General features: G+C 56.0%; 4 protein-coding genes across 4 annotated transcripts; 3 read left to right on the top strand and 1 right to left on the bottom strand.

Moving 5' to 3' along the window:
• Positions 1-707: 707 nt before the first annotated feature.
• On the bottom strand, positions 708-2,788 carry N7482_006702 (cyclin family protein; the record flags this gene model as incomplete). The annotated part of the gene is made up of 4 exons (XM_056688827.1): positions 708-950; positions 1,017-1,556; positions 1,611-2,597; positions 2,777-2,788. The coding sequence occupies 4 exons, from the start codon at positions 2,786-2,788 to the stop codon at positions 708-710; spliced, it is 1,782 nt and encodes a 593-aa protein (XP_056541256.1).
• Positions 2,789-5,945: 3,157 nt separating this feature from the next.
• On the top strand, positions 5,946-7,938 carry N7482_006701 (putative C6 finger domain protein; the record flags this gene model as incomplete). Its single annotated transcript, XM_056688826.1, has 2 exons — positions 5,946-6,674; positions 6,763-7,938. The coding sequence occupies 2 exons, from the start codon at positions 5,946-5,948 to the stop codon at positions 7,936-7,938; spliced, it is 1,905 nt and encodes a 634-aa protein (XP_056541255.1).
• Positions 7,939-8,922: 984 nt separating this feature from the next.
• N7482_006700 (putative DNA-directed RNA polymerase III RPC4) lies at positions 8,923-10,665 on the top strand (the record flags this gene model as incomplete). Its single annotated transcript, XM_056688825.1, has 1 exon — positions 8,923-10,665. One exon carries the CDS (start codon positions 8,923-8,925, stop codon positions 10,663-10,665), a length of 1,743 nt encoding a protein of 580 aa, XP_056541254.1.
• A 2,347-nt stretch (positions 10,666-13,012) lies between these two features.
• N7482_006699 (uncharacterized protein) lies at positions 13,013-13,333 on the top strand (the record flags this gene model as incomplete). Its single annotated transcript, XM_056688824.1, has 1 exon — positions 13,013-13,333. The coding sequence occupies one exon, from the start codon at positions 13,013-13,015 to the stop codon at positions 13,331-13,333; it is 321 nt and encodes a 106-aa protein (XP_056541253.1).
• Positions 13,334-14,140: the final 807 nt, after the last annotated feature.

Genomic DNA, 14,140 nt, shown 5'->3' with positions numbered 1-14,140 from the left:
ACAATTCTATCCCTAAAGCTATGTCCTTATGCAATATCTGCGTAGTAATAAGAATCACGTAGCAATAGATGCATAGGGCTGAAGAGACAGTATGTGGCTCAGTGTGATAATGTGCAAAGGCAAATGAGAACATTGCTCCCTTCACAAGACAAGTTCAGAAAAAAAAATTCAGGAGACAGAAAAGGATCGTCATTAAAGCAATACGCTCGCGAGAGCAATGGCGGTAAAGAGGAATGAAAGCAGGAATCGAAAGCTGGGGAATGCTGAAACACTCATCACCGCAGAAAAGGGAAAGTGAAGAACACAGTATGTATCATGAAGGCAAGAGGAAATGAAGGCACAAAGAAAAAGGGAAAAAGAAAATTGAAGAGACGCCGAGGGAAAAGCAGTCCATGTGCGAAACGCCGTCCGACCCATTGAACTCCCCGCATCCGAAACATTGGCGTCAAGTTATCTCATCCCGAGGTCATAAAGCGGATGATTTTTGAGAAAAAAAGGGGTAGAGAGAATAGAAGAATCATGGTCGATGAAAAAGCACAAACGCCAGTAGGTATCAGGTTTCCTTAATCACTCCGCAGGCCATCCCTGGATTTGATCCCAGAAAGCCAAGGCAATGCATGAGAAATAAGAGAGGATGAAAGGGGCATGGTATCCTCGCGGCTAGTACAAGTAGCGAGGACATTCAGGTTGTTAGGCCTGAATCAACCTCAGTAGTTGGCCAGACCGTCCAGACGGCCAAGATTCTTGAGGGTGGTGGGACGAGGCAGGTTGAACCCACGCTTCATCTCAGCCTCCACGTAGAGGGAGGCACGCTTGAAACGGCGGTCGGAGTACTTCTCGTAAATCGCTTGGTGATGGTGCTGGGGATCCTCGCAGCACTCCAGCATGGTCGACATAACTGGGATGAGCTGCTCGTAGAGATAGCCGCTGTAGAAGGCATGGGCGGGGGTCTAGCAGAAAACAAGTTAGCAGAGGCACCTTTGAGGTCAACAGTTAGGGTTCGAATGAGAACATACCCAGCATCCCTTCTGCAGCATCAGTCGAGCAAGACAGTGAGCACCAGCAGCAGCGAAGCTAGGAGGAGTGGATACGAAGCGCTCGTCCATAATGGTCAACTCCAGGAAGTACTTAGCGACGGTACGGGTCTCAAGATCATAGTCATCAGCCTTGCTGATGCGTCGGAGGAAGCTCATGGGACCCGGCCAGCCGAGGTCAAAGTTGAGGATATTAAGCATGAAGCGCTCTGCCTTCAGGATTTCATCCACGGTGTAGCCACCATCCACCATATAGAAGATCTCACCAACGGAGGGAGCGGTGATTTCTTCATACTTGGCAGCGATGAAGATAGCGGTGGCACCCACTAGCTGGAGCTTGCCAAGTGAAACGATCTTGTGGGAGAGGAACCGATCGATGTAATTCACGCAGAGGAATAGGGTCTCTGGCAGAAGAGCGAAGCGGAAGTGGACCTGCACTAGCCAGTCCATGAGGACAGAGCGCATCGACCACTGGATCTCGGCTTGGTTGGCCATGTAGTCGGCCACGGGCAACATAGCAATCTGCAATGATTGGTCAGTATCAAGCGAGGTCGAAGCTGATTCGACATGACATACCTCCTTGGTTCGTAGGTGAAGGAAGATCTCGTTGCTGTACTCCGCAACCATGCTGGCGTCATAAAAATCCTCCATGATTTCCTCCTCCGTCTGAGCAGCCTCGACGATAGTCTTGGCCTGCAGCAACTCACGCTTGGTGACTGCCGTGATCTTGGGGTAGATCACGGTGGTTGTACCACCGGTCGTATTCTCTGCACGGAGAGGGTGGCCGCGAGGCTCTTCGTCCTCCCACTCCTCAGGCTCCGAAATGGCAGAGCCAGTGGCGTCCTGGCGAAGATAATCAGATTGAGCCTCCTGCGAGCTGCGACTGGGAGGTGCGGGAAGAGTGCGGGGCTTCCCCACATTCGGCACAGAAGAAGCAGGCTTGGTAGCCTCAGCCTGAGGTGGAAGCATCTCACGCCACGGGCGACTAACTTCGCTGGCCTCCACCTCAGTGACGGAATCCTCCGAAGGAATATCAAAGTACTCTTGCTCCTCCTCTTCGTTGTCCTTCTCGACATCCTTTCGTACAGCTTCTTCTTCAATGGGCCGTTCGTCGCGGCGCGCCGGCTGGGCAGTTGTGATGACTTCCTTGGATGGTTCCTTTTCGACAACAGGTTCCAGCTGGTCGCGGAAAACCACATTGTTGCGCTTGATGTTGTTCTTGAGGGCGGTAGATTGAACTTTGCCGGCGGGGTTTGCCGGCTTTGAAGTGACATTGTTCAGAAGGCCCTTGAGAGCAGACATCGACAGAGGACGTTGGGCAGGCTGCGACAGGGCGGGTTTGTTGTCCGCTACCTGAGTCGCAGGCTTGCCGGGCAGGTCCGAATCATCACGGATCGTCTTCACATTACTCACATCGCCAAAGGCTCGGCGAGTCGCGCCATTCTTCGCGTTCTGCGCCATCAGGTTCAGCGCAGGGGTGGACTTGTTGCGTTGATGGATGGTCTTGTTGGTGTGGACAGAGGGCGGCACATTTTCGTCCCCACGGACGCGAATACGCTGCGGCTGGATCACAACGTTAGTCTTCGAACGATGTCATGGCCATTGGGCGCACGATGAGCAAGACGGCATCAAGTTGTTATGTGCCAGCAACCACGCCCTTGATTCAGCAATTGAATCGCCGCAGGGTTGGGTGACGGCAACAGAAAACTCGAGCACGACTCGACAAGGCACAGCAGACATACCTTCGCATCCATTTCGCCGGAGCCCAAGAAGATGGCAGAGAATCACGATTGGCGATGAAGATGAGAAGTGGGATTGTTTATGTTTTGCTGAGTTGAGGATGTGAGTCGAGGTGGACCCGCTGCGCCTGATTGGCCGCACCGAGCAAAACAAACAGTCCGGACCCGCGGGCCTCGTGCAGGAACCAGTGAAATCCTGTGACACGCCTGTACACGTCGTCGCCGGGGGAAACGAAGTCTCTCGGATTCTGTGGAGGCACCCTTTGACAATTCCAGTGATGAGAAAGTATCATACGCCGTGCCAGGACTTGCCCAGCAGACGCATCAAAGGATGGCAAAGCGAACCGAAAGTTTTTGCCGGGGCCACAACAACAATGAAGGGATGACAACAATGCAAGGACTCTGTGACCGTACCATACGTCACTGTAACAGCCAAGGAGTTTGCACTGTTTGTGTAACTTATCTAAGCTCAATGCCAAGAGTAAGCTTATCAGCTTATCTATGACGTTATCATCTTATCGTCACGTCTCCCTCCACCACCCGGATTTTTGATTTCTCTTCCAACCAGCCCCATCTCGGGAACAAATCTTGAAAAAAATTTGTCCTGGAAGTGCCATCGTCCCTGACACCCTATTCCGATCCTTTCTGCACATTCTTTCTGGTTGGTGGGGGCACAATCGCCACGCGGGGATGAAAGTGGCCCCGGACGCGCTAGCACGCGGATCCACGTGACCCACACCGCTCGCTCCGGGTCGAGCGGTAAACGGTGGACAGCGATTCGATTCAGCCGAAGCGCATCCGAACTCGCTCGTTCTTGCAAGCTGTTGGGCATCGTGGATCCTAGACGCCTCGAAGGGGAATGCGGGGTTCTGATCCATCCTATCCAGCCTATCCAGCCTCGTTGCGAGTGGCTCTCGGGCTGTCTGGACGAGCGGCCCGAAACCGCTCATTACTGGCTCTCAAATCCCTTTGGAAGCGTGGAGACTCTGCGGGACTTACGGTCTGGACAAGCCATGTCGTAACGCACGTTCCGCCCTCCGGCAATTCTGGGCCATTCACCTACTCTATTTCAGTTCCTGCACCAAGCCAAAGGTGGCGTCTACGCTGTCTCCCATGGATGATCCTTAGTCTATCGCTCCGAGCCCTGCTAGTTTCCGGACAGACGCAAACTGCCTCTACCCTCCTCTTCTTCTTCTTCCTCCTCCTCCGTCTCCTCTTTCAAGAGGACCCTGCGACTGCCGCCCAACCCAATAAATGGGTCCGGTTGTAACTGCGTAAACTCCCTTAGCCTTCCCCGCCTGCAAGGTTTCGAGGGAGAATGCTCTGTGACCACCCTGTTCCCGGCAATCCCTTATTTCTCTACAGTACGGAGAACTTCTTACGTAGGTCCCGAGGAGGGGTAAACTCAGCCGGCGCAGATCATGCGAAACACGCCGTGATGAGCGTCGGTCATGCGGTGCTGCGATTTGTCGTGTCCCTTTGAAGCCCTGCCATGTCTTAAATGCTATTCTGCTGTTTTTGGGTGTTGCGCGCCAATCTGCAAGCTCCTCACCCATCCTTCCCCTCTTGACTCCTCTCCGGACCACCACACCCAGCACATCCCCGCGCTTTGCGATTCTCCCATATTTTAGGACCTCTGCTGTGTCGCGATAGGTATCTTATAGTCTCTAGTGTAGTCAATCTGGGATGCGACAAGGCTAGGACTGAAATCGCATGAAGTCTGTCCACGTCGCTGGTGTGCCACAAGCGGTCCCCTCGCTGGCTAGCCGGGCCTCCAGAGGGGCATAGCAGTACATAGCCCTACCTGGTCCGACGTAACCAAGCCATCGCTTGTCAAGTGATTCCATTGACTGCGATCCGGATTCGATCTGACGGCGGCGGAGGCCATTCGAGGGGCAGGCGACAAGGTACCTGCTTTGCGCCGCCTGGAGCGGCGCGATGAAAGAATCCACCCTGAAATATAGCTGTAGAACGTCTATTGCTCCTGCTAGCAGCATTCAAATGTGGATTTCATCGAATCGGCCCCCGGTTGGTTCGACACGACGCTCGGCGCAATTGGCATCCCGGATGCGACAGCGATGCGCATTTGCGAAACGAACAGGGCGAGTGGCAGTCATCGAGACACATCGATTAGAGAGGATAGAATCAATAGATGAAATTCAAAGTCATTAGTCTACTGGCTACGAACTACAAGGCCTTGTGAGCAGGCCAGATGGAATGTGATGGCTGTTGGGTCGGGCGCCGGAAGCGCAAAGCGCCATGTCACCGACCCAAGGCCGGCCGTTTTCTCGCTTTAGGTGAAACCATCGTACGCACCCACTTCACTCGCAACCTTCAACTGTCTTCGCCTTTCATCGCACTCGCCTTCCTCCGCCCTTCGCCGTCCTCAAATCGAGTCGGGTATGGTCCTTCTTGCCTCCCTCCTCCGAGTCTTTCCTGAGCCTGGCCTGGCCCTCCGTCTCGGCTACTGGGCCACCGCTGACATAGCCCCAGCGCTTTGTAGAGTCAAGACGACAATCCCCTCGCCCAAAGCCTCCACACCACCCACCGACCCTTCCGCCGCCCCGTCTTCGATATCCCAGATACCCGCGACTCAGGCGAGCCCACAGTGATTTGTGTTAGGTACGTTGATACTGCTCTCCATCCTCTTCCGACTCTTTGCTCGTCGCTCGTCGGTCTTTTCTCCCCCCCCCCAAAAAGCCCGCTCCCAAGGTCGGCCGGAGTCGGCTACCAAACAATTATCCATCCATCTTCATCTCAAATCACCCTGATTGCGAATTTGAGCGCCTAGAAGGCCATTGTGCTAATATTGGTGGTGCGTTTCCTCGCAGGTGACCGCCGCTGCCCTCGTCCCGGTTTGTTCTCGGTTCTTGCGTTGCGACGAGCGGATTCCCCTCCATCCCCATCCAAAAGCCCTGCGTCCAAGTTTTCCCAACATCATCAACCCGGGGGTGGTCCATCCACCAGCCAGCCTTCTCGAATCCTATAATTGTGGTAGGTTAGATGGAACACTTCCCCCTCTCCCAATGCCTCTGCATCTCAGACCCTTCCCGGGGGCCCGGCCATGGTTCCCATCCTCCCGCTTCCCTTCTATCACACACGAGCAGTGGGTTGATGCAGTCATCGGTACAGCAAGCAGAGCGCTCTCTCTCTCCTTCTGGACCTGCCCAGCATGCAAGTGGTCCAGCTTGATGGGCTCTCTGGTCTGTCAGAACCGCCGGTTCCGACAGAGATCTCTTCCCGAGACCTGTCGCTAAAGAACCCGGTTCCCAAGAACGTCGCCTTCGAGCTTCTCCTGGATGAGAACTCCAAGGTTCGAGCCCGTATTCCGATGCGCGTTCAAATATACCCCCATGACACCACCGACTCCATCGTCACTACTGTCAAAAATTTCTATGGCATCTACGACGGCACCGCCAGTGGCGTGAGCTTCGAGGATGAGCATGGGACCACTCTCATCGCAAGGTACGAGAACCTAAAGAATAATATGACTGTATATGTCAGAGTCATTCCCATCCAACCATTTGGGGATCACTTCTACGGCGGTTTCCCCACTGAGCGCAAGCGCCCCAGCTTGGGCGAGCCGTTCCAGATGGGCGATGGCATGATCCCGGTAATGGAGCAGCCATCGCGACCATCCTCACGCCTCGCAAGGAAGCGCAGCACTTCTCCATCTAACCGGAGTCTCCGCAGCGCCTCTCAGCACAAGCAAGGTCCCCGTAGTGGCATCAAGAGCCGGGGCTCCAGCCATGCCGGGTATCCCGACGAGGAAGGTGGACTAAGCGACAGCGAGTCCACTTACAGCCGCAAAGCTCGCGGCGACACATTCGCGAGCTCAGAAATCAGCATGGAAAATATACTCCAAGACGGTCGTCGGAAACGACCCAAGTTTGACAGCTCGGTGAGTCAACGATCCCATTCGCGCTTCGCAATTTTTTTTCAATTTTCATCTATCTGTTCGCTAGTGTCTAATACCCACTCTGATCTAGGAACTCCCTCTCTTCGCTCCTCCGCAAGTCCCTTTCACTACCTCAACGTCCTCCATCTCTCCTCAGCGTCGCTCGGTCGGCCAGGAAGGCGCTGGCTCTCCTTTTGCCCGTCCCACCCACCGTCCATACAACTACCAGCAAGCGCTGCCATCACCACAAAGCTATGGACACAGTGAATATGGCGTACAATCGGGGCGCAATACAGTGTATGCGACGCCCGTGGTTCCTGACCATGCGCATCGCATCCCCTACAGCAGTTCCGGTGCGCGCGTGAGTGGCCCTGGAATCCTGCCGACCCCCGACCCCACCATCGCAAGCTGCATCTCCGATGAGGATGTCGCAATGCAGCTGATCCGTCTCGGTGATGCATCCAATTTCTCCCATGGTCGCACATCGGCCTCGACCCTGGATGATGCCTTCAGCGGCGCTGCCGATGCTGCTTCTTCGACGGGTGCTACCAGCGATGGTGACGACTTTAGCGAAGATGAGGATGACCTTCCCGCTCGTCGCAGACTTGACTCGAGCCCGATGCTTCCCCCGGGCGCCATCAAGCGCCATCACAAGCGTCTCGATGACATCCTCCCGAGCGCGGACAGCAGTGACCACAGCTCCGATGGCGCTGATGATGGCATCAAGAGCGAAGGCGAGGAGGACATCTTGTATAAAGAGTTTGCTCCCAAAGTCAAGAAGCCCAAAAACCGCCCAATGTCTGCCAAGATCCGTGCCCCCAAGCCATTGGTCAAGCAGAACAAGAACAAGTGCAGCTTGTCTACTGTGCGCAAGCCGTCCGACAAGTCAATGGGTTCAGTGCCGCCTCTGAGCCCGAGCTCCGCGCGCAAGGTCTCAAGTGGCTCTGTCAATTTCCAGCACCAACTTGGTGCCGATGAGGAGGACCTGTCTACCAAGCCTCGCTGCCAGCGCTGCCGCAAGAGCAAGAAGGGCTGTGATCGCCAGCGCCCCTGTGGACGTTGCAAGGATGCCGGTATTGGCATTGATGGATGTGTCAGTGAGGATGAGGGCAATGGCCGCAAGGGTCGCTACGGTCGCCATATGGGTGTTCCTGTGAAGAAGAACGCCGACGGGGTTGAGGAAGAAGGACCTGAGTTGCTGCCGATGCCGGGCATCCCTCTCGTCGATGCAGACATCGCGGACAAGAATAAGAAGCGGAAGCGCTAGTCGCACCTTTCTCTGGATACTTTCGCCCTGTCCTATTTACAAATGGACAGCTTCTTTGTCCCAACACTACCAATTTTACGTCCTCCTCGGACTTGTCTCAGCGTACCATCCAGAAACACGAATCTCACCAACCCTCAATCTGGCCACTCCCTCTTACCACGCTCCCCATATCCCCCTCCTTTGACATCCAACCCCAGCGCCGTCGCTGGGAGATTCGACACTCCTTATACGACTTCCTACCTCACCACATTCTCTTTTGCGGCTCACGCCCCGCTCCCGGTTTCGATTATACAAAGTCCAGCGGGTTGATCTTGTGTTTTGTGTACCTGTTCCCTTCGGCGTCTGTGTTTGCGGTTTCTCTATCTATCTTCTGTTTATTTTCTTGTCACTTCCCACTCACTCTTTCAAACTCAATGCTACTGGTCCCTCTGTTCATCTTTGCTTATGTCGGGTTTTGTTTTTGTGTGTGGGTTGCGGAGGCATGTGCAGCTCGCACGTAGTAGGAATGGATATATAACTACTTCCGGTGGAGGCGGGTGGGCAGGAGCTGCTGGCACGGGCTGTATAAGATGTTATGGCTTTTGTTTGTGGTTCACATGAGTAGTTTGGGAATCAATTGAAGTTTTTCTGTTACACCTTTCCCTTGCCCAAAACTGCCATGCCAGTATCTTAACGAAAACCGCTCTTAATCCGGTCAAGCTCTCGTTGATCATGTGACTTTATCGGTAAAAGGCGGTATAATGCGGCAGAAGGGCCCCGCAGCATTTTTGAGTCCGAAGATGAGCGCAACTTTTTCGCCAACGTTCAATCAGTTCTCAAACAATTCCGGCACTGCAGGTTTTCATCTGCTGGATTTGACAGCTCCAACTCAATTCCACCTGTCATCTACCACCAGCCCATGCGCTAGAAGCTTCTCACATTTCACCTCACCCACCTGAGCAGGGAGACGCCAACGGCGTCTTGCCCGCGCAACAGAAGCACACAATGCCTCCCAAAGCTAGCACTCGCCGCGCAGCTCCCCGACCGGATGAATCAACCTCTACCTCTACAAACCCAGCCAGCGCCCAAAATGCCCCCGAGGCCAGGACACCCGCCGCCAGCGCAACGCCCGGTCCAGCCGGCCGCCCCTCTGTGCAACGCCTGCAGTCATTAAAGAATCGCAAGCCCTCCGGCAGCATCGCACCCGCAGGGCGACCTCCCTCCGCGCTCGGTAGCGAGCCGCCAAAGCCCATGATGAAATACAAGCCCAAGGCCGTCGGGCGCCGCAGCAAAGAAGAGCGCGACGCGATCGAGAGGCGCGAGCAGGAACGGCACAATGAGCGTCTGCGCGAGGCTGCTGCTATCCAGCGTGGCCGGGGCAATCGCGGCGGTCGGGGTACTTTCCGCGGCCGCGGTGGACCTATGGGCATGGGCGCAAATGGGCCGTTTGGTTCTGGGGCTGGGGCTGCGCGACGGGGTCGTGGCGGCGCTTCATGGGGTCCTGGGGGTCATGGGGGTCCTGGGGGCGGCGCTCGGAGCCGGTTCCGGTCTGCGATTAGCGGTGGGAGTCGGGGTGTGGATTATGATTCTGATGAGGACGTGGATGATGAGCTGCGGGTTAGCATTGATCGGATTGGGCTTGAGAGCGATGAGGATGAGGACGATGATGATGAGTCGCGGGATGTCAAGGGCAAGATGCCGATCCGCTCGCGGGAGGGCCTGCGGCCTGTACGTGTGACCCGCCTTGCGCATGAGGATCGGGTTATCAGCGTGAATATGGAGTCGAGCTCCAGCAAGGCGGCTGAGATCCGTCAAAAGGTCGAGGAGGCCAAGGCTGCAGAGGAGACAGGCACAGCTGCTCGTGCGGAAACAGCAGTTGTTGGGGAGCCATTCGTGAAGCCGGAACCGGTGGACGAGGATACCCCAATGGACGAGGTGCCTCATGACGATGACGGCTTCCTGCCCACACAAACTGTCCGCGTCCGACGGAAGCTGTCAAGTCCTCGAGAAACGGCTGAATCAGAAGCCGTCGTGGAATTGGCGCCCCAGACGGTTGCGCGGGACCCCCGAGAGCTCCTCCGTACTAGGGAGGAAATCGACGAATACGATCGTCACTTGGAGGACCTCGACCACATCCGCAATCTTTTGCTCTACGAGGAGGCCGAGAAGACCACAGAGACGGCGACCGCCGATGCCGAAGAACCACCCGCCGGAGAGACCGCTAGCGGAGACGACGAGACGGGCGAACAACCTGAAGACCAGACTACCAACCAGGCCCTCCTCGGCCAACTCTTCCTCATGCAATTCCCCCCCATGACACCCAACCTCACCCTCCCCGGCCCCTCCGAACCCCAACCCTCCGACACCACCGCCGAACCCGCCGCCGAGGCCACAAACCCACCTGAAGTCAAATCCGAAGGCGACGATGTCCAAGTCGTCGACGACGGCGCAACCCAAGTACCAAAGGTTATCACCGCCGCCACAGACTGGGCCCTCCCCGCCGGCCGCGTGGGCAAACTGAACGTGCACAAATCCGGCCGCGTGACGCTGGACTGGGGCGGTATCAGCTTCGATCTGGACCGCGCGACGTCCGTGGACTTTGTGCAGGAGGCGCTGATTGTGTCGAGTCGGCCGGAGGAAGAGGAGGGGGTGCCGCCGAAGGAAGACGAGGGTGAGAATCGGGTATGGTCGATGGGACAGCTCTGTGGGAAGTTTACTGTTATGCCCAACTGGGATCAGATGCTGTGACCTGTACCTGGACGCATTTTGTATGGTTAGGATGCGATGTGGTTCATTGTGGGCGTTGGTAGATGGATTTGGCATGTTTTCGCTATGAATTAACCTTATCTTCTCTGATAAGAAACCAAAGTTCTCTATGCCGCATGCTATGTTTTGCAACTCGTCTAGTTTTATCCAGTTAAAGGGGATCATTTGTGGTCTCGTGGCGTCCATGGAGCCCGGACCGGTGAACCACCAAACTGACACCCATGGAACCCGAAATAAGCTCGCTTGCAGCTTTCTGATTGGATAGTCTAATCTTTCGCCCCACACTCCTTTCATCCCATCTTTACGCCGTCTTCAGTGCTGGGCTCCAGATCGATGACTGCTGCACGTGCACCCAGGGCTTGCATCGTAGACCGCGAGAAGATCCTTTCGCTAAGGTGTAAAGCATCTATCTCAAATCTGATCACGTACCCCTTGCGTGTCCTTCTGTATGCTCATCTCGCTACTACGCGGCCGCCAACGCTACTACGGACAACAGCAACCCGAGTCCGAGGACGAGCCAATCTGTGGTTAGTCCAATTGTAACAGATGCACCCATGGCCCGTTCGTGATAGACTCTCATCCAATACCCGGGCAGTTCCACGTCTCCCACCGCGAACCCAAAAGGCCTCCCAACTCTCCCTGTAAATCTGTCGCTCTCGTGTTGGCGGCATTTTGAAAGACCATTGTGACAGGATCACAACGCCTCTCGAGAGGTCGTCCCTACCTCGCCAGGCTCATCTAACTAATCTCGCATGCCCGCCATGCCAGGCAGGTCGATTCGGCGACGAGCACGTAGCGGCCTTCTGGCCTTCAGCTGTGCAGCAGGTATCAGCAGTGACCCGCGTCGGCGTCCCAGGAACGTTCTTCATGCTGGGGAGCAATAAACCGTCATCGACGACCAGGCGACCCTTACGCAGACAGTGCGCTGTGCCGCGCTGCTGGACGGGCCTGATTGGTGGGGCCCCCACTTTTTTTTCCAGTTTGGCGCGAGGATCGCATGTGTGGGGGCATAAGCGGTGCCAAGCGGGACGGGAGAAGTCTACCGCAGGTGGCGACTGGGGTGTTGGTTGGCTGGCGAGGACGGCGTGGAGGGGCGGGACGGGAGTAGACTGCACGTACGGAGGACACTGCACGTCGCTCGGTCGGGGTGCATGGGGCGAGGTGGGCTATTGATTGTGGCTGAGAGGCTGTGATGGGTTCGCTCCGACATGCAAGCGGCCCCTGGGAATCACACCATCATGGAGGGTGGCGCAAATAATCAGGCTATCCGAAGAGTTCCCTGATCTGCGAGTATAGACCGGTGAACTGTACTCCGTACGGAGGGAGATCGTGAAAAGGAGTGCGTGGTCCGTGCATAGGGGTCGGGGGGAGCCCAAGTCGGCTGCTTTGCCCGAGCGGATATTGGCATGCGGGACCTGTGCTCGTCGACAGTCTCGACCTGAGCCTATCCGCTGTACGGAGTCACTTGTACGCTGTCACTTCGTAGGAGACGCGGATGGAGCAAGAGCTTGGTTGGTGGCTGCAGCAAAATGAAGTGGCCGGCGCTAATCAACTCCCCGAGCCGTCCAAACAGGGAAATGGTTCCTGCGGTGCCCAAGATAGCAAAGAGCGGCATGAATGGGTGTGATTGGCTCTGCAGCAGGCCCGGCGGAGCCAATCACACCCGCCCAATTAAAGTGGTGATCCACTGTCGAGTCCCTGAGTGATCCATGGCTCGTCCAATGAAAGGCCCCGCCCTGGCTTGCTTCATCTCCAACTGCTCTTTTTTTCTCGCCTGCTCGTTCACTCCTCCTCCTCCTCCTCCTCCTCCTCCTCCTCCTCCTCCACTGTGTGTTTTCTAGGGCCATCGAGTCTGCAGAACATCTCACCTCAAGCGCAGAACCCCAATCGCCCCCCGAACCATAAAAGAAAAAAAAAAGAAGAAAACAAGGTTCAGGACCGTGCGGCTCCCGTGGCTGGACCAGCTTTCGGCCCCCCTATTTCTTATTCCTCGAACGGCCCCGTCAAAACGCCCACGCTTCCCCCCAAAACCTGCGACACCTGCACACCTCAATCGCAGTCCCAACTCCTGCAGACCGGTTCTGCCCATCCTCTTAAGATCGACGTTTTCCACCCCAGCGTTGAACACCTCCCACCTCCCTGGTCCCTTGTTGCCTCGCCAACTTCCACCCCCCGTCACCCTCGACCCGCACCTTCTTGGCGTTGCTTGTTTCGCGCGGACATCAGTGACCAGGACCCCCGCCACTGCGCGCAGGAGGAGAAAAATCAAGCAAAAGCCCTCCTCCGACCGGACGGAGATCACCACACCCAAGCCATAAACACAAACGCCATGAAAACCTCAACCGTGTTGCTCGCGGCCCTCGCGCCTGCCGTCCTGGCCGACCCGCTCCCGCGCGCCATCCACCTCGCACACAACACCGACTCCCTCGCACACCGCTCGCCCGCCGCGACGATACCGAACGTGAATCAACTGGAGCAGCGGGCTCCCATCGCCGAACTCGATGCGGGCATAGCGATCCTTGACACGCGCTCGCCGCGGCGGATCTCTGTCCCGCAGGTGAGCAGCGAGGGCTCGCTCGGCCAGACGCCGTGGATTGGGATGGCGATTGGCCTGACTTGCACGGCGCTGGCAGCGGTGATGCTGGGCTAGCCGTCCTCATGGGAAGCAGCGTGCACCGTTTCCTTCCGCCCGCGCTGTTCTATATTCTATATTCTTTTCCTTCTCTTCGATACCGGCGAACATCTTTGACACGACACATGAATACGCGCCCCCCGACTTAACTTCGACCCGACCACACTGTTGACCTTGACCTTAACCTTCACCTTCACCTTGACCTTTTACCTTCATCTGGTCCTCGACTTCTCATGCCCTTACCTGACCATCTCTAATCCTCCTACTTTTCTTCTTCTGCTGCTGCTCTGGGCGATTTTCAGCGACTTTTTTTTCCCCTTCATCTTCTTTTCCATTACCTTTGCATCCATGGCCCGGGCCACTGTTTCTTCTTTTTGTGTGTGCCCGGGTATGGGGGATTCTTTTGAGCACCGTTGCATTTCCACCGTCTACGGCTGCTGCTGCTGCTGCTACGGCCGTTGGGGCAGGCGAGCGAGCTGGACCGCGGAGTATAGAGACTGCATGTTGTATATGATACCTACCCTACATTATAATCCTTGGGGGGGGGGGGGGGGGGGGGGGGGGCTGTTTATATGGATGGATTCCGATACATGCGGCTGTGAACCGGCTCATGGACTTATTTATCGGGTTTCCGTTGATGAGTGTATATACAAATATTGATGGCACACTTCTTCAATCTGTACTTCTCACACACCCTACCGTCCGCTCTTCTCCGTAACTCGCAGTCTCAAATTGATCGTCCGGTAGATCGCAACGCGAGTCTAGCCCAGCAGGTGTCTTTGTTTGCATCGACAGCTGTCCAAGGTACTTTCCCCTTTCACACGG

The sequence above is a fragment of the Penicillium canariense genome (genome assembly GCF_028826845.1).
Source record: "Penicillium canariense strain IBT 26290 chromosome Unknown utg000004l_segment0_segment0, whole genome shotgun sequence".
Taxonomy (NCBI): domain Eukaryota; kingdom Fungi; phylum Ascomycota; class Eurotiomycetes; order Eurotiales; family Aspergillaceae; genus Penicillium; species Penicillium canariense.
Note: the sequence above shows the minus strand (reverse complement) of the source record. Positions and strands in the feature narration are given on the sequence as shown.